This window comes from Prionailurus viverrinus, chromosome A2 (genome assembly GCF_022837055.1).
Source record: "Prionailurus viverrinus isolate Anna chromosome A2, UM_Priviv_1.0, whole genome shotgun sequence".
NCBI lineage: Eukaryota > Metazoa > Chordata > Mammalia > Carnivora > Felidae > Prionailurus > Prionailurus viverrinus.
In genome coordinates this window covers 21,120,119-21,138,233 of record NC_062562.1, presented here as the reverse complement: position 1 = coordinate 21,138,233, position 18,115 = coordinate 21,120,119, and the positions used below count along the sequence as shown (strand labels likewise).

The 18,115-nt window shown below is 41.4% G+C and overlaps 1 protein-coding gene and 1 pseudogene across 4 annotated transcripts in view; both read left to right on the top strand.

Moving 5' to 3' along the window:
• Positions 1 to 18,115, top strand: part of DCP1A (decapping mRNA 1A) — a 74,093-nt gene that overhangs the window by 22,108 nt on the left and 33,870 nt on the right. For all 4 annotated transcript variants that reach the window (XR_007150414.1, XM_047850440.1, XM_047850442.1 and 1 more), the window contains 3 exons: positions 6,259 to 6,325; positions 11,786 to 11,924; positions 16,929 to 17,042. Coding sequence is in view for 3 of the 4 variants with exons in the window: in XM_047850440.1 (XP_047706396.1) it covers positions 6,259 to 6,325; positions 11,786 to 11,924; positions 16,929 to 17,042 (320 nt within the window). In the remaining variant the exon portion in view is untranslated. The remainder of the gene's footprint in view (positions 1 to 6,258; positions 6,326 to 11,785; positions 11,925 to 16,928; positions 17,043 to 18,115) is intronic.
• On the top strand, positions 2,027 to 5,276 carry LOC125161074 (60S ribosomal protein L10-like; annotated as a pseudogene).

Here is an 18,115-nt window from a genome sequence, read left to right as displayed (position 1 = left end):
GTGGAGGAGGAGTCACATCACTGGCCTAGTCTGGGAAGCAGTCTTCATCTGTGAAAGTCAGAGGCTCTCTTCCAGGACAGGCACACCAGGTGGCCTAGCCATGGGGAACTCCTCCCACACCTTCAAGATACTTGGCTGAGAGCCGACTAAATTCTTACTTCAAGAAATTATAAAAAGAAGAGCAAATTAAGCTCAAAGCATACAGAAGTAAGGAAAGAATGAAGATAAGAGCAGAAGAAATCAATGACATTGAAAATATGAAAAGAGAAAAATTAGTGAAACAATAAGCTGGGTTTTTAGAAAACTTTTAAGTTTATTTTGAGAGAAACAGACAACACAAGTGGGGGAGGGGCAATGAGAGGGAGGGAGAGAGAAAATCTCAAGCAGGCTCCTCACTGTCATTACAGAGCTCCGTGTGGGGCTCAAACCCACGAAGCAATAAGATCATGACTTGAGCCAAAACCAAGAGCTGGACGTTTAACTGACTGAGCCACCCAGGCACCACAAATTAAAAAAAGATCAATAAAATTCACAAACCTTTTTAGCAATACTAAGAAAAATAAAACACAATGTACCAGTATCAGGAATGGAATAGTAGGTATCACTATAGATTCTCCAGACATTAAAAGGGTAATAAGCTAATGCTGTGAACATTTAAGTACTTTATTTTTCTTTAATGTTTTTTTTACATTTTTTAAAATTTATTTTTGATAGACAGCACAAGTAGGGGAGGGGCAGAGAGAGACAGAGACACAGAATCCGAAGCAGGCTCCAGGCTCAAGGCTGTCAGCACAGAGCCCGACACGGGGCTTGAACTCACAAACTGTGAGATCATGACCTGAGCCAAAGTCAGATGCTCAACCAACTGAGCCACCCAGGCACCCCCTGTGAACAGTTTTATAGTCATAAACTTGATAACTTGGAAGAAATGGACCAGTTCCTTGAAAACCCAAACTACAAAATTCAACCAAGACAAAATAGATAACATGAATAGTACTATAGCCATTGAAGAAATTGAATTCATAATTCAAAAGAAAAAAATCTCCAGGCCTAGATGGTTTTACTGGAGAATTCAAAGAGGAGTTAACACTAATTTTACATAGTTTCTTCCCAAAAACAGACAAGGAGGGAACAATTTTCAACTGATTTTATAAAGCCAGTATTACTCTGATACCCAAACTAGGTAGACAGTACAATAAAAGAAAACCACAAACCAGTATCTCTCAAGAAGTAGGTTAAAAAGGGGGCACCTGGGTGGCTCAGTTTGTTGAGCATGTAACTTTGGCTCAGGTCATGATCTCACAGTTTGTGAGTTCAAGCCCTGCGTTGGGCTCTGTGTCGACAGCTCAGAGCCTGGAGCCTGCTTCAGATTCTGTGTTTCCCTCTCCCTCTGCCCCTTCCGTGCTTGCACTCTGTGTCTCTCTCAAAAATAAATAAACTTTAAAAAGCAAAAAAATTTTTAGAGAAGTAAGTTAAAAAAAATCCTCAGCCAAATATTAGCAAACTCAACAATATAGAGAAAAGGGTTTTATTCCAGATCTGCAAAGCTGGTTCAGTATTGAAAATAAGGGGCGCCTGGGTGGCTCCATCAGTTTAGCACCTGACTCTTGGTTTCAGCCCAGGTCATGATCTCACAGTCATGAGATCGAGCCTCTTGTCAGGCTCCGCACCAAGTGTAAAGTCTGCTTGGGATTCTCTCTCTCCCTCTTTCTCTGCCCCTTCTCCACTTGTGCGCACACACATACCCACTCTCTCAAAAATAAACATTTTAAAAAAATACATTGAACATCAGTTTAATCCACCATATCAAAAGACTAAAGATGAAATAGAAATATCACATGATCATATTTAGTGTTTTTGATGCAGGGAAAAAACCCATGTCCATGCATGATAAAAACTCTTAAGTTGGGAATAGAAGTAAATTATGTGATCTTGATAAAGAGCATCTGCAACAGACTTACAGCCAGCATTATACTTACAGTGAAAGGCTGAATGTTTTCCCTTTAAGATTGAGAACAAGGCAAGGATGTCCACTGTCAACACTGCTGTGCAACATAGCACTGAAAGTTCTAACCACTGCAATAAGGCAAGAAAGAAAAATAGGCCTACATATTGGAAGAGAAAGGGGAGAAAAATAATAAAAATGTTATTCGCAGATAACAGACTAAGTACAAATTCCTAGAACTAATTAGTGAGCTTGGTAAGATGCGAGAATACAAGATCAACATTCAAAACTCAGTCACAATTAAAAACTACCATTTAGGGGCGCTGGCTGGCTCGGTCGGCAGAGCATGCGGCTCTTGATCTCGGGGTCATGAGTTAGAGTCCCACAGTGGGTGTAGAGATTACTTAAAAAGATAACCTTAAAAACAAGCCACCATTTATAGCCCTTACAAAGTTAAGTACTTAGGCATAAATTTAACAAAACATGTACAGGATCTGTGTGCTGAAAATTACTGATGAAAGAAATCAAAGAAGATCTAAATAAATGGAGAGATAGACTGTACTCGTGCATTGAAGTACTCCACATAGTACAAATTTACCTATTCCCAAATTGCTCTGTAGGTTTAAAGCACTTTCTTCTATCAAAATCCCAACAATGTTTTTTGTAGGCATAAACAAACTTATTCTAAAACTTCTATGGAAAAGCACAGGCCGTAGAAGATAAAACAATTTGGAAAAGCATAAAGTGGGGGGAATTATTAAGGCCTACTATATAGCACAAGAATCAAGACAGTGTGGTACTGGTGGAGGAATAAACACATAAATAGGATAAAATAAATCTGGGAATAGACCCACACAAATATACCCAACTGATATTTGACAAAGGTACAAAATACTCCTCAATAAAGAGAGGAGAGCATTTTCAACAAATAATGCTGGATAGAACATTTAGACCAAAAGAAAACCTTAACCTAAACCTTTTTATGCAAAAATTAACTCAAAATCAATTACCAACTGATGGAACGCCTGGGTGGCTCAGTTGGTTAAGCGTCTGACTTCGGCTCAGGCTATGATGTCATGGTTCTTGGGTACAAGCCTGCATCAGGCTCTGTGCTGACAGCTTAGAGCCTGGAACCTGCTTCAGATTCTGTGTCTCTCTTTCTCTCTGCTCCTGACCCTCCCCCCCCCAAATCTTTCTCAAGAATAAATAAAACATTGGGGCGCCTGGGTGGCGCAGTCGGTTAAGCGTCCGACTTCAGCCAGGTCCCGATCTCGCAGTCCGTGAGTTCGAGCCCCGCGTCAGGCTCTGGGCTGATGGCTCGGAGCCTGGAGCCTGTTTCCGATTCTGTGTCTCCCTCTCTCTCTGCCCCTCCCCCGTTCATGCTCTGTCTCTCTCTGTCCCAAAAATAAATAAACGTTGAAAAAAAAATTTAAAAAAAAAAAAAAAAAAAAAAAAAAAAAAGAATAAATAAAACATTTTAAAAAATTGATTACCTATTGAAATGTAAAACTATAAACCTTTTAGGAAAAATCATAGAAAATTTTGTTACTGCGGGTCCATCAGGAAAGAATCCTTGACACCAAAAGCATGATCCATAAAAGGAAAAATTGGTAAGTTGGACCTTGTCAAAATTAAAAATCTTTGCTCTGGAAGGACCTTACTAAGAATGAACAACAAGCTCCAGATAGAAAATACCTTCAAACCACATATCCAAAAAAGGCCTAGTATCTTGAATATCTAAAGAACTCATAAAATTCAACAGTAAAAAACGTCCAATTAGAAGGGGCAAAAGACATGAACAGACATTTGACTAAACAGAAAATATGGATGACAGAGAAGCACATGAAAAGATGTTCAGCATCATTAGCTTCTAGGGAGATGTAAACTAAAACCACGGTGAGATGCCACTATATACCTGTCAGAATGGATGAAGTTAAAAATAGAAGAACAGATGCTGGCAAGGATGCAGAGAAACTGGATTGCTCATATGTTGCTGGTAGGAATATAAAATAGTACCAACACTCTAGAGAACAGAGTTTCTTCTTTAAACTGGACATGCAACTTCTGTGACTCAGTAACTGTGCTTTGGGGCATTTAACCCAGAGATGAAGACTTACATTCACACGAAAATCTGTGCATGAACTTTCATAGCTGCTTATTTGTTAATAGCTCAAAACTGGAAACACACCACGTGTCCATCAGTGGATGAACATTTGAACAGGTATGGCCACACCATGAAATACTACACAGCCGAAAAAGAGTGGGGGTGGGGATGAACAATTGGTGCAAGCAACAACTTGGATGAATATCCAGAGAAATATGTTGGGTTAGAAAACTCAATCTCAAAAAGTTGCATGTTATATGATTCCCTTTATATTCTGTAACATTCTTGAAATGACAACATTAAAGAAACAGAGAACAGATTAGTGTGTCTGCCAGGAGTCAGAGATGGGGGAGAGGGACCAAGGGAAGAGGGTGTGGCTATAAAAGTCCACCAGGGATCTTTGTGGCCACAGCAATGTTCTGTAACTTGACTGTATCAATGTCAGAAGCCTGGCTGTGAAATCATACTATAGTTTTACCAAACGTTACCAATGGAAGAAACAAAGGGCACATGCAGTCTCTGTTTATTTTTTCCAAGTGTGTGTGAAGCTACAATTATTTCAAAATTAAAAGTTTAATTTAGCCCTTTTCCTTTGGAGCACCACTGAAAATCCTGGTGTCGCCCTGGTGTTACCGGTATTGTAAGAACAAAACATACCCAAAGTCTCACTTCGGCAGAAGTGTCCCTGATGCCAATATCCACATCTTTGACCTGGGGCAGAAGAAGGCAAATGTGAATGGGTTCCCACTATGTGGCCACATGACGTCAGATGAATATGAGCAGCTCTCCTCTGAAGCCCTGGAGACTGCCTGTATTTTTGCCAGCAAGTACATGGTGAAAAGCTATGGCAAAGATGGTTTTCATATCCAAGTGCAACTCCACCCCATCCCCATCATCTGTATCAACAAGATGTTGTCCTGTGCTGGGGTTGACGGGCTCCAGACAGGTATGTGGAGTGCCTTTGGAAAACCCCAGGGCACATGGTTAGGGTCCACAGTGGCCATGTCATCATGTCCTTCCAGAAGCATGTGATTGAGGCCCTACGCAGAGCCAAGTTCAGGTCCTCTGGCCACCAGAAGATCTTCATTTCCAAGAAATAGGGCTAAGTTTAATGTGGACAAATTTGGAGACATGATGGCTGAAAAGCAGCTCATCCCAGATGGCTGTGGGGTCAAATACATCCCTACTCATGGCCTCTTGGACAAATGACAGGCTCTGCACTCATGAGGACCTCAGCACTGCTCCCTCCTTATTCATGCCCACCAATAAATTCTACTTCCTGTCTTAAAAAAAAAAAAAAGTTTAATTTTAAAAAAAAGACATAATGATATCTGCACTGCCTGTACCAGTCATTTTAAGTATGAAGGAAGGTGCAGCCTGGGCCAAGCTGTGAGTATCATGGTGGGTGCACGTGGTAGCAATGAGCCATAGCTATTCATATGTTTGTTTTGACTTACAATTCAGTATTTCTGTCCCACCTTATCCAGAAAGTGTTTACAGTGGTTTTTATGTATTGTTAACCTTTAATTATAAAGTTCATTTATCTATTCACCAAATAGTTTTTGAAGGTTTTCTTAGTGTTGATCACACCACACGTGCTGGGAATGAAAGAGGAAAAGAAGTGTGATAGACTGAGCTCAGCCCCAGCATTTCCATTTCCTGCGTGAACGATGTTGATCATAGGCTGGATCTGGAGCTGGTGTTTGTTTTTATTGTAATTACTGATTCCATATTTCAAGCTTCGAAAGATTGATGGAGGTTCTGTTGTTTGGTTCTGCTGGTGGGTGAACTTGGTTTTCGATAATTAAGACACTTTTTTTCACATTTCACTGTCAATTTGAAATGCATCTCACAATGTTGATTCTTAGTTTAACAGCACTTTCCTTTCTTGGTAACAGAAAATAATGGTACCTCTTACACTTAGTGGCACCTTAGGCTCAATGAGATCTGGAAATCATGTCTGAAAACTTTCTTTCGCAATTTTCATCTGAATATTTTACCTATCTTAATTTTATTAATAATTTTATTAAGCAGTTTAAGGGAGAGGCTTTTTTTTCTTTAGAGGAACTCTTAACAATTTGAGGGTTTGATGATAAATTCTGTTGGTGGTAAATTCTCTGACATTCCGTGGTAATAATATAGTATTTACGTATACTCAAATGTTGAAACCACATTTCCCATTATCTTTTTTTCTCCTTTGTTTTTCAAGTGTCGATATACAGCATCTGGTTTTACGATAAGAATGACTGTCACCGCATAGCCAAACTCATGGCCGAGTAAGTATTTCTTTTACAACATAGATCTAATTAATGATATATGAGAGATGAAAAAATTACTTTCCCCCTCGCTTCTGTTTGCTACTGAGTCTACTAATTTGTTTCTCCCCTGATTTCCTGCTTATTGCCCAAAAATTGGAAGAGGCAGAAAAGCTTAAAACTAGAATTATCTGTAACCCTACTACTCCCATTGTTAGTGTTTTAGTCTGTTTCCTTCCCGTCTTTTTATTTGTACATTAGGTCGTGTGTGGTGGTTTTTTACAAAAATAGATCACCCTGTACCTCCTACTTTTCAGTTCAACAGCCTTTTTCCAGTTTACGCTAAAGAGTCCTCTGTGGTATTTGTAATTTTATCCAGTCCTGAAGACAAATCTTAATTTAACCAAACCCTTATTGTTAAGCATGTGCTTAGGGCTGACCCCAGAGGACGCTATCACGCCCAGGGCACAGGCAGGCGGCGCTAGGCTCTGGCGAGACGAGTGGTGCGGCGCTCCGCAGCCAGTAGAGAACTCCTGCCCGCGCCTCCTTGACGTGAACTCCACTGTGTCGCCGACTCTAGGTGTAGTGGTCCCCCAGTTCACTGATGGGCTGTGTTCCAGGAGATGCTTTGTATGTCAGAATCTTGGAATTGGAAAGCAATTTCATTGAATGAGAGTTCTAAAGGGTGGCTTACTGTCTTTTCTCAAGCTAGCCCGCAGGAGCCACCCCTCATCTGGCTTCTCTGTGCTGCTGGTGCTGCTGGTCTGGGTTCTGGGAGCCCGAGACACCGTGGCGCTGGAGGGGCCTGCGGTGCTGCGGCCACCAGTGTATTCTGGCTCACCTGTGTTTCCTTTTCGGTTTTTGCCTAAATCTCCCCAGAGATGTGAACCCCCACCCCATCATCGGAATTCCTTTCGTTCTCCTGCAAGGTTTTTATCTACATCTTTGGAAGAAAACTGTCTTAATTTGTTAAGAAACAGTCCAATTTCACACTAATTTCTGTAAAAGTGTAAATAAATAAGCCCCAAACCTCAATTCCAGGCATATTTGCATTTTAAAAGAAGCCCATATGGCTAAAGCAAAGTTTTAATCGAAGACCACTGTCATGTCCTGATTGGATGTCTGTCCGCCTTCTGCTTTGATGGCTCTGGCCGTGAGCTCACAGGATAGGCTGTGTTTATTACTGTGGGCATACACCCCTGAAGACATTGTTCCAAATGAACTTGCATCAGTCATGTTGGAAAACATGTTGCCTCTCTAGAAACACCCCTCCTTCCTTCCTTTCCTTTCCTTTCCTTCCGTCCTTTCTTTTTTTTTTTTAATTAATTTATTTTTTTAATGTTTTTATTTATTTTTGAGACAAAGAGAGACAGAGCGTGAGCAGGGGAGGGGCAGAGAGAGGGGGAGACACAGAAGCAGAAGCAGGCTCCAGGCTCTGAGCTGTCAGCACAGAGCCCGACGCGGGGCTTGAACTCACAGACCGTGAGATCATGACCTGAGCCAAAGTCGGACGCTCAACCAACTGAGCCACCCAGGCGCCCCCTTCCTTCCTTTCTTTTAATGTTTTGCTTATTTTTGAAAGAGAGAGAGAGCGAGAGAGAGAGAGCAGGGGGGGGGCAGAGAGAGAGGGGGACAGAGGATCCGAAGCGGGCTCTCTGGTTCCGCACTGACAGCAGAGAGCCCGACATGAGGCCTCAGCTCACTAACCTCAAGGTCATCATCTGAGCTTTGCGAAGTTGGACACATAGCAACTGAGCACACTTTATTTTTACAACACCTTGTCCCTGGAAATGAATTAAAACTACTTTTTTTACAAAGCCATTTACTTATTTGATGACTACTTTTTGTATTTTTGAAAGTGACAGCAAAGGCAATTTACTTATAATTACTTAGAAGACACAGATGTATTGATTCTTGGTTATCCTGAAATCCAGAATATTTTTCTGAAATGTCTAAACTTTGGAATATGTTAGTATATAGACTTTCTCCTGCAGGTTGAGAACTTTTGGGCCCCAAGTAAGAAATATGTTTCTTTTAGCTTTAATAGCTACTTACAGGAAACCATTTTGAGCTTTTGTCTAAACTGTCAGGGCCAGTGGTACCCCTCATACAAGACTTCAGGTGGTAAATGAGGCAGAAGACTGAAGGCCTATCTGAAAATACTGTACTGAAACCAAAAGTAGGATGAGGAAGTAGAAACAGAAAGCAAAAGGGAAAAGGAGCATTTGAGTTTCTTTCACAAGAAATGCCCAAAAGAAGCACATTTGCTTATGCTTCCAGCTGGTTTTACTAGAAGCAGGGGAGTTATTGAAAGTGATTAGAGAGTGCCCTCATGAAACTGTTAGTAATGAGTTTTCAAGTGCCTGGCCTATTTATGGCCGAAGAGAACACCTTATATGTTAACATGAACTTTGTGATAAATGGTGTTGTGGTCACCAAAGATAAAGAAAAGACTACTTTATCTTTCTTTGCTCTGACTTTGCCTGTGTACAGCCTCTGTTTGCTACATAATTCAGATTATTATCTCTGCCCACCAGAAATACAGGTGTGTATTGGCAGATTGTGTGTGTGTCTCAATAAATGTGCCTGTCGGTGCCCATTCTGTTAAATCACTGTTTCAACAGCTGCAATATAATAAAAATTCTCCAAGTAAAGAAGTTGACTTATTCCAAAAGATGTTTATAAAAACTGAGAAGCTCTGCGGTAGAGCATGCACACCTCTAGACCTGTACTGTATCCGAATTTAGAAATCCTTTCTGGTCAGTGGCAGGGTTGAAAATCCACTAAACTTGGGAAATGCTGACTCTCCTAAAGAGGAAATCCACCCTGCCAGAAACTCTTCCTAACAATAAATACTTGTTTGAACGGTTGCCTATGAAGACTGAAATTTGGAGAACTCATGGAAGTGAGCCTTATTCCTGATTTATGGGTAGTCTTGAGGGCATATTTGAGAAGAGGGTGCTCCTAAGAGAGTTTGGATTGGAAGAGGCCTAATAGAGTCCCGGCATCTTTCCTGTCCCTTCTTGCCACCTGGACATGCTCTTGAAAGCAGAAGTGTACATTGTAAAGAGGCCTGTTCCACCGGTCTAATAGTGGCGACTATTAGAAATGTTTTTGGGGCACCTGAGTGGCTCAGTGGGTTGAGCGTCCAACTTCAGCTCAGGTCATGATCTCACAGTTCACGAGTTCAAGCCCCGCATCAGGTTCTGTGCTGACAGCTCAGAGCCTGGAGCCTGCTTTGGATTCTGAGTCTCTCCCTCTCTCTCTGCCCCTCCCCCGCTTGTACTCTGTCTCTCTCAAAAATCAAACATTTTTTTAAAATTAAAAAAAAGAAAGAAAGAAATGTTCTTTTGGGGGGCGCTTGGCTGGCTCAATCAGTAGAGCATGCAGTTCTTGATCTCAGAGTCTTGAATTGCAAACCCCATGTTGGACATAAAGCTTACTTTATAAAAAAAAAACAAAAAAAAAAACTGAACCAAAATTACAGATCCAGATCCAGTCTGGAGCAGGGATGAGGGGAATACCAGGATGGACAAACCAGGCAGCCTGGCAAGAGGGAGGAGAAACAGGCTGTGTGACCAGAGTCTTCAATGAAGTGAATTCAAGCTGGTGCAGCTTGTAACTGAGTACAAGTCTCTTGAAATAGCACTCTTTTTTTCCCCCTCATTATTAAAGGAGTGCTTGTTAATTATGGAAAATGAAGAAACGGACAAAAAAGGAACGGGAAATTGCTTGTGATCTACCATCAAGAAATAACCAACGTATATCTCTCCAGTCTTTTTCTCCTTTGCAACAGGCCTCACAGTTGGGGCCATATAGTCTTTCTTGTCTGGTATGGATATAAATGAGACAATATGGATGCTAATTGGTCTGATCTTCATATCACATACCAGTCTTCTTTCATTCTACTGTAAAGTCTGTGACTGTACATTTCAGAAATAATCATCGTATTCAGAGCTATAAGCATCTAGATAGAGAAATAACACCATTACTTCAAAGCAAGATCTTCTAAACAGAAATCTTGCCTTAGGAGAAGATTCTGGTCAAGTAAATTTGGGGAAATGTATAAGCCCACCCTTCTTGGAGAATCAAATATTCTTTAGTACGTTAAAAACTCAGAATGAGTCTGCTGTTTAAAAAAAAAAAAAGTGTTTAATACTCTTTAACCCAGTGTTTTCAAATAAAAGAACCATCCCACGCACATGAATGGGAGCTCCTAGGCAGGTTGTTTTAAAGCAGTGAACTGACACTGAAGTGGCCTATTCTTGTCCTGTTCCTGTTGTTCAAAAAAACCCAAGGGGGCACCTGGGTGGCTCAGTCGGTTAAGCGGCTGACTTCGGCTCAGGTCATGATCTCGAGGTCCGTGAGTTCGAGCCCCGCATCAGGCTCTGTGCTGATAGCTCAGAGCCTGGAGCCTGTTTCAGATTCTGTGTCTTCCTCTCTCTGACCTTCCCCCGTTCACACTCTGTCTCTGTCTCAAAAATAAATAAACGTTAAAAAAATTAAAAAAAAAAAAAACAACCAAGAAACAGATGTTCTGCTACTGAATTGTTTTATTGCCTGTCCTTATCACCATCCAGAAAGTTTTCAGCTTATACAATAATCAAGTTGTCCTGTGCCCATAATATCCTGTGGCAGGTAATCCTGTTCATTAGAGCTGGGATTAAAACCTAAATGAATCTTAAAAAGAAAAAGACCCCAGCCCTCTCTGGCATTCTTAACCCTCAACTTTTCTTGCTTTATTTTCAAGTGCAGAATTAGCCTGAGCACCAATCAGAATGAATAGCACTGCCATGATCACCCTGACCTCACCACCCACTTGGTGATTTCTAAGGAGAGAATAAGGGAAACCTTTGAAGATTTGCTGAAATCTTTTTTTTTTTTAAGAAGCTCCTCTCCCTCCCTCTCCCTCCCTCTCTCTCCCTCTCTCTCCCTCTCTCTCCCTCTCTCTCCCTCTCCCTCTCTCTCCCTCTCTCTCCCTCTCTCTCCCTCTCCCTTCCTCCTTCTCCCTCCTTCTCCCTCCTTCTCCCTCCTTCTCCCTCCTTCTCCCCCCTTCTCCCCCCCTCCCCCAGTCCAGTGTCAGTACAGACTTTCCACAGTGGTTGCTCAGCTATGCAGCCTGCCCGTGTGTTGCTGACTACATGCTTTTGAAAACGTACTTCACCTGGTAGTTTGAGTTTGAGACTTCAAAAAAGAGAAATAATTTGGTCATTTTTAACATATCTGCTCCTACCATCTCTAGAAAAGAATTCTGTACTCTGCCCTTCTAACAGTGAGACACATCAGTTGGCATTGTTGCACATGAGCTGATAAAGCAGTTAGTTACGTACTCCCAATACAGACCGAGGCCCTGCAATTGTATTCGGAGGAAGCATATCCTATGACATTCTTCCCGTATCCTCGGAAGACAAACACCAGGAGAGTTCGTGGGTCAGATTGTGCCTAAAGAAGTCTTTCTAAAATCTGGTTCTCCTCCTCTAGTGTGGTAGAAGAGGAGACACGGCGGTCCCAGCAAGCTGCTCGGGACAAACAGAGTCCCAGCCAGGCTAACGGCTGCAGTGACCACAGGCCCATCGACATTCTGGAGATGCTAAGCAGAGCCAAGGATGAATATGAGAGGGTGAGACGGACTGGGAGGACCAAGAGGGGAGAAGGAGGCAGGCGGGGAGTAGGGGGAGGGGGCCTGGGGGCATGTGCTGGGGAAGTCACCTCTAGGCCAGCAGAGATAATTAGTCCAGAAAGAATACATGTCTTACAGTTTTTAGCCTCAAAGGGAAAGAAATTTGCTTACGTCCAAGCCCTTGACTTGGTGTGAAAGTTTAGAATGCTCTTTTTCTGTTCCCATAAAATTACTGAAAATGGTTTCAGGGTGCAAAAGTTAGCCTGCAGCAGGTAGTTCTTCAAAAGCTTCTTGCCTGTTCTTCACCCCTGCGGCCTCTGCTAGGGCTTAGGAATATGTGTAGCCTGATCATTTGCACCTGCTAATACAAAGGGTATATTTATGGTCTGCTGTTGGTGGTAGGTTCACAGCCTTTATTAAGCATTATTTGGAATTCTACCCACGTGTGAAGCTTTTCTAGATTTTTTTTTCTTTTCTGTATATTAGTTTAAAAGTGAAAGGATGGCGTTTTCTCCCTGAAATTGAATAAAATGGAAGTTGTAGTGCATTTGTTAACTTGTTCACTACACACTTACGAACCATCCACTATGCGTCAAGCAGTGGGCATTTCATTAGTGGTCTTCAAACCGCGTGGCTTTGGAACTGCCCTGACTTTTCACTTGACATGGGCCCCTGAGAGCTTCACGCTTCATAGGAGGCAGACTGAAGGTTTCCACTGCTGCACTTTGTTTCAGTGGAATTGTAATTGTCACCTTAATCTTTACTCATATGTGATTAAGTACTTTTGTTTTTTGTGTAATCCTCACCTCACCAAAAGTTCCAGGGACAGGTGTGAAAAGCACTCTCTATGGTGTGTTTCCCAAACAATTCTGCTCTAACACTAGCCTCTACATAGTTAACAGGTGACCCTTAGGAAAGGTTCCAGTTGGTCAAGTGAGTTAAGGAAATGTTGTTAACATGGCTCCTCCTCCCCCATCCTCCTGGGGCTTTGGGCTTTGCAATGCTCAAGACTCTGAGGGGCCCTACAATAAGTACAGCAGCACCGATTCCCAGGTTGATCGAACTATGGAACCGTTTTTCTCATATTCCACTTCAGCATCTCAAGAATCTAGAGTTTAGGGAGCAGACTTTGAAACAGTGCTCTGGAAGGTAGTTTCCTCCAGCAAAGGAAAAGTCCTATTCAAACACCAAAGGAAATCTCACTTCTGAGGTAGAGAAGTGTACATTAGAGCCCCTGAGAAGTTCAAGTTGCATCAAATTCCTCAATGTCTCATAGAGAATTAAGAGGAATTTATGGAACTCTGAAAATTAATACAGGAAAAGCAGTCATCTCTGTAGTGGATGCATGAACACTTAGGATCCTAACTGGATGAGAATAAATTCCGAGAATAATTTTCTGTTCTTTTAGGTCATCTTATATTCCCCCAAATTCCCTCTCATATCCTTAATGAGATCTGGCTATCTATATAGATGCCTTGTTCTGTTTTTATAGAGGCCTTTTTGTGTTCTGAGAACAGGTAGCTAATAAATCCAGGGCTCTGTCATGCATTCCTAGTGATGACTAGATCACGGTGCCACACGGGACAGAAAGCGTAGGTGCTGTGCACCAGAGCTGGTGCTCTGGGAGGTGGCCTGGCTTACTCCTCAGCCTAAGAAGCAAGTAGCCACAAAACGAAAGAAGGAACAGAGCCTTGGTTTTGTCCACAAAGCTATAAAGGAACTCTAGGTCAAGCAGGCAATCTGAAAATGTGACACATTGCAAAAGGTAAGAATGTGGAGAGCACGGTAATTACTGTTGTAAAGAAAATTCCCCCATGCTATGGAATAAGTAAAATGATGTCTGTGGCTAGATTAAAACTAAAAACCTTTGGGAATTTTGTAAATCTTTGGTACTTCCTTTTTATAATGCATTCTTTCTGGTTTTGAAAACTATCTGTAAATGGGTAGAGCTTCCTGAAAGAGCAGGTTTTTTTCCTGTCTACACTTGCCTGTCGTCCAACCAAATGGGAGTTGGAATTCGCAGTGACCCGTGAATTCATAGCCAAGTGTTTGCATGGGCGCTCTCAGCTGCCGCGCAGCTCCAGATGGCCCTTTGTTTATCTGTAGTAGAGACTTAGATTGACAGTCTAGGGCAGAGGTGCAAGCCATGCCTCAGTGATGGCATGTAACCCCAATCCTAAATCTCCCCCACCCACCGTGAATGAAATTCCACGCTTTGGGGTGAAGGATTTATAGTAGTGACTGTTGGGAAATTAAAACTCTATAGTCAACGTTTTCTCCTAAAGTCCTATAATTTGTTTTAACCAACTTACCTTTTTTAAAGGTAAGTAACAGGCCCCCAGGTGGCTCAGTCGGTTGAGCGTCCAACTTTGGCTCAGGTCACGATCTCATGGTTCATGAGTTTGAGCCCCGCGTCAGGCTCACTGCTATCAGCATGGAGCCCGCTTTAGATCCTCTGTCCCCCTCTCTCTCTGCCCCTCCCCTGTCATACTCTCTCTCTAAACAATAAACAAAACATTAAAAAGTAATAATAATAAAGGTAAGAAAGATAGCTAAAGCCACAATCCTTTACAGCAGCACTTACTGAGTTGCTTGTAGCCACAGGATATAATCCTGGATTTTGGTTGAGAGGTTGTTTGTATTTCATATTTAAAGATTAGAGTAAAAGAAAAAAACATAATCCCACCACCTAGAAATAATCACTGATAATACTTTGTATCCTTCCAAAAATATGTGTAAATGTGTCCCAGAGTGTGTGGTATGCTTCTCTACACTAGTTTTATTATTAACTAGTTTTAAAAGTCGCTTTTATTAACTCTTTTGTAACCAGTTTTTTTTTTTCAAAGAACAATACCTTGATGACAGTAGCTATTTATTCATCTCACAGGCGAGTCCCTGTGAGATTTCTTTCGGTAGAATGAAAACTTTTTGAAAAAGAGAAGAGTGGTATTAATAGCTGCATGTTTTTTCTCCCGTGCTTTACATAAACAATATGCTGTTCTTTTCTGATTCTCTTAAGAACTCAGAAATATATCCTGTGGCTAAGTCTTCGTGTTCAGCATTTTCTGTTAAGATAAACCATTTGAAATACAATTGGTAGATCGAAGGATTTTGTCATTTTTAAGGTTTTTACTAAATATTATAATAAAATTACCCTCCAGAAAGTTTGATTGTCCATTTCCCCGAATCTGTACAAATAGTAAGTGTCATCTACAAACTCAGATTAAACCTTCCAAGAACAGCCCTGCACATGTATAAAAAAAATGTCTGAGACCTTTTAAAGTACAGCCCATCTTGTAGTTCATGTTGAGTTAAGCAGAGAAGACTAAACTGCCCCAAAAACCACATGGGCCATGGAAGCACATGTAGTGGGTGGGCCAGGGTAGCCCTGATGCAAACAGAACCTGGCCCTGCATCAGAGAGTCATGTGCAGCTCAGCTCCAGCCAGTTGTTGCAAAGGTGTCCAGCTTCTCTCCGAAAATAACAAGCTGGGATTTTTATGTGAAAACTCCCAATTTTGAAAATGTTTCTGAACATTGTATACCCTCTGCTCTTAGGAACTTGTTATGAACATTGTTTTGAGCTTTTCTGTGATGCAGTTTAATTCCAAGAATTCTCCATAATGTGTTAGTACATATTGATGGTGGTGTTGCACAAAGGGGTAGAAAATAAGATATTTCATAGGCAGTTGAAGGGGGTTAAGAAGTACAGACTTCCAGTTATAAAATGAGTAAGTGATGGGGATGAAAAATACAGCACAGGGAATATAATCAGTAACGTTGTAATAACTTTGCATGGTGACCACACTTGCCTGGGTGAACCCTGTGTGATAGGTAGAATTGTCTAATCACCATGTTGTGCACCTGAAACCAATATAACATTGTGTGTCAACTGTATTTCAGTAATAGATGTTTTTGAAAAGATATTTCATAGGCTGTCCCAGGCTATTTCACCTCTGTCTAAATGGATAACACTGAATAAAAAGTGTTATAAGGATTATGTCATTTGAATAGAATAAATGCATTTTAGCCATTCATTTAACATTGGAGTACCTAACGCTGTGCTAAGCACATGTACTTATTCTCTGCTATCAAAATTAATGTGTCCCCTGGACTGAATTTGGGGCTTCATTTTTAAATCTGGTCTCCTGAGTGTTCTAAACTGTTTCTGGTGTCCATTGTGACATGGGTAATGGATCACATAGCCCAAATATAATAACTTCAGTTCCTAAGAATTCATAATTCTGTGCCCACCTAATGATCTGTTTTTAGGATTCTCTTTAAGACCAAAAGTATTTTCACTTTTGGTGTTACATATAAGTTAACAGGAATTTTAAAACATTTAATGACTGTCATCTTGATGGTGATGCTTAGAGATCTTTTTAGTTTAAGTTTTAAGAGTATACAATGATTTCAACCAATAGTGTTGGGAACAATTGGCCATCCACATACAAAAAAAGAAAAAAAAATCCATAACATAAATGTAACACCTTATACAAAAATCAACTCAAAATGGCTCCTAAATCTAAATTTAAAACTACAAAAATTTAGAAGAAAAATGCATTTTACCATATGACCTAGGTATACCACCGCTAGGTATTTACTCTAGAGAAATGATGCTTTTGTCCACACAAAAACCCGTGCATGAGGTTTTATGAATATAAAAGCTCTATACGTAATTACCAAAAACTGGAAATAGCACAGATGACCTCCTATGGGTGAGTGTTCCACAAGACAGTAATGTGGTCATACAGTGCAACACTACTTAGCAGTAATATATGCACTTCAAGGGATATAAAAACAATTGTCACTATTATCTAAAACCAAGTCCTGAACTGTCTAGAAATTTTATTTTTTAAGTTACTTACCTGAGGGTCCAAAGCAAAACATTTGGGGGAGTTTTTGCTTGTTTTTAAAATAGCATTGCTGATAACCTCAGATGTCTTATGAACCAAATAGTAGTCAGCAAACTGTTCACATGATATACTTTTCCTTTTAATTGCAGAATCAGATGGGCGACTCCAATATCTCCAGCCCTGGGTTACAGCCAAGCACTCAGCTCTCCAATCTGGGAAGCACTGAGACTCTAGAAGAGACGCCATCTGGGTCACAAGATAAGGTTTGTACAGTTAAAGCCCTAGCTTTGCCCAGGGTACAAAACACAGAGTGATATTTTGTAAGGATATCACTGAGGTACAAAAAATATTTGTTGTTTACCTGTCGAGGTGGATACATACAGGCAACAACATGGTAACTCCTGTCATTTGCCCTGTGTTTCCGTCTGGATTTTGCAGGAGCCTCCGCTCTGGTTATAGAGCTTTTGCCATTGCCACTCCCTTCCTTGCTCTTCACCCAGCAGCCAGAGTAATCCTGATAAACCAGAAGTTAGAGCACGACATCATGCTGCTCAAAACCACCCAGTAGTGTCCCATCGCCCTCCATTAAAAGCCAGGGCCTTGTCACTGGTCCATGGCCTCCTGACCCCTGCCTCATCTCTTACTTCCTGCCTTGCTTGCTTGGCCCTGGTCTCGTTGGCCCTTCTGCCTTTCCACAAATGTGCCAGGCTTGCTCCTGCCTCAGGACAGGCCTTTGCACTTGTTGCCTTCGCCTGGAGTACTTTCCTCCCATATAGGGCTTGCTCTCTTTCTTCCTTCAAATCTCAAGCATTCTCCATACAGGTGAGGCCTTCTCTGGTCACCCTGTTTTAAAGAACCCTTACCCCTGTCCTCCCGTGCCTTATTTTCTCCCTAAGGCTTCACCAGCTAACCTGGTTTGCTGGTTTCTTACTGTGTGCACTATGTCTCCTCCCCATCCGAATGTAAGCTCTTGTGGGGGCAGGTACTTCTGTCTGCCTTGTTTGTTGCCATATCCCCCACACTTAGCATTGTAAATATTTGTTGACTAAATTAGTTTTCTTTATAACCAATGGCTTGATAAATGAACAAATACCAAGTAAAACCCATAGCTTTTTAATTAAACTTCTTATTTTGAGATAATTACAGATTCACATGCAGTTACAAGAAATAATACAGAGGGGCACCTGGGTGGCTCAGTACGCTAAGCGTCCAAGTCTAAATCAAGACATCTCAGGTCATGATCTCATGGTTCGTGAGTTTGAGCCCTGCATGGGCTCTGCACTGTCAGATTGGGGTTCTCTTTCCCTCTCTCTCTGCCTCTACCCCTCCTGCGTGC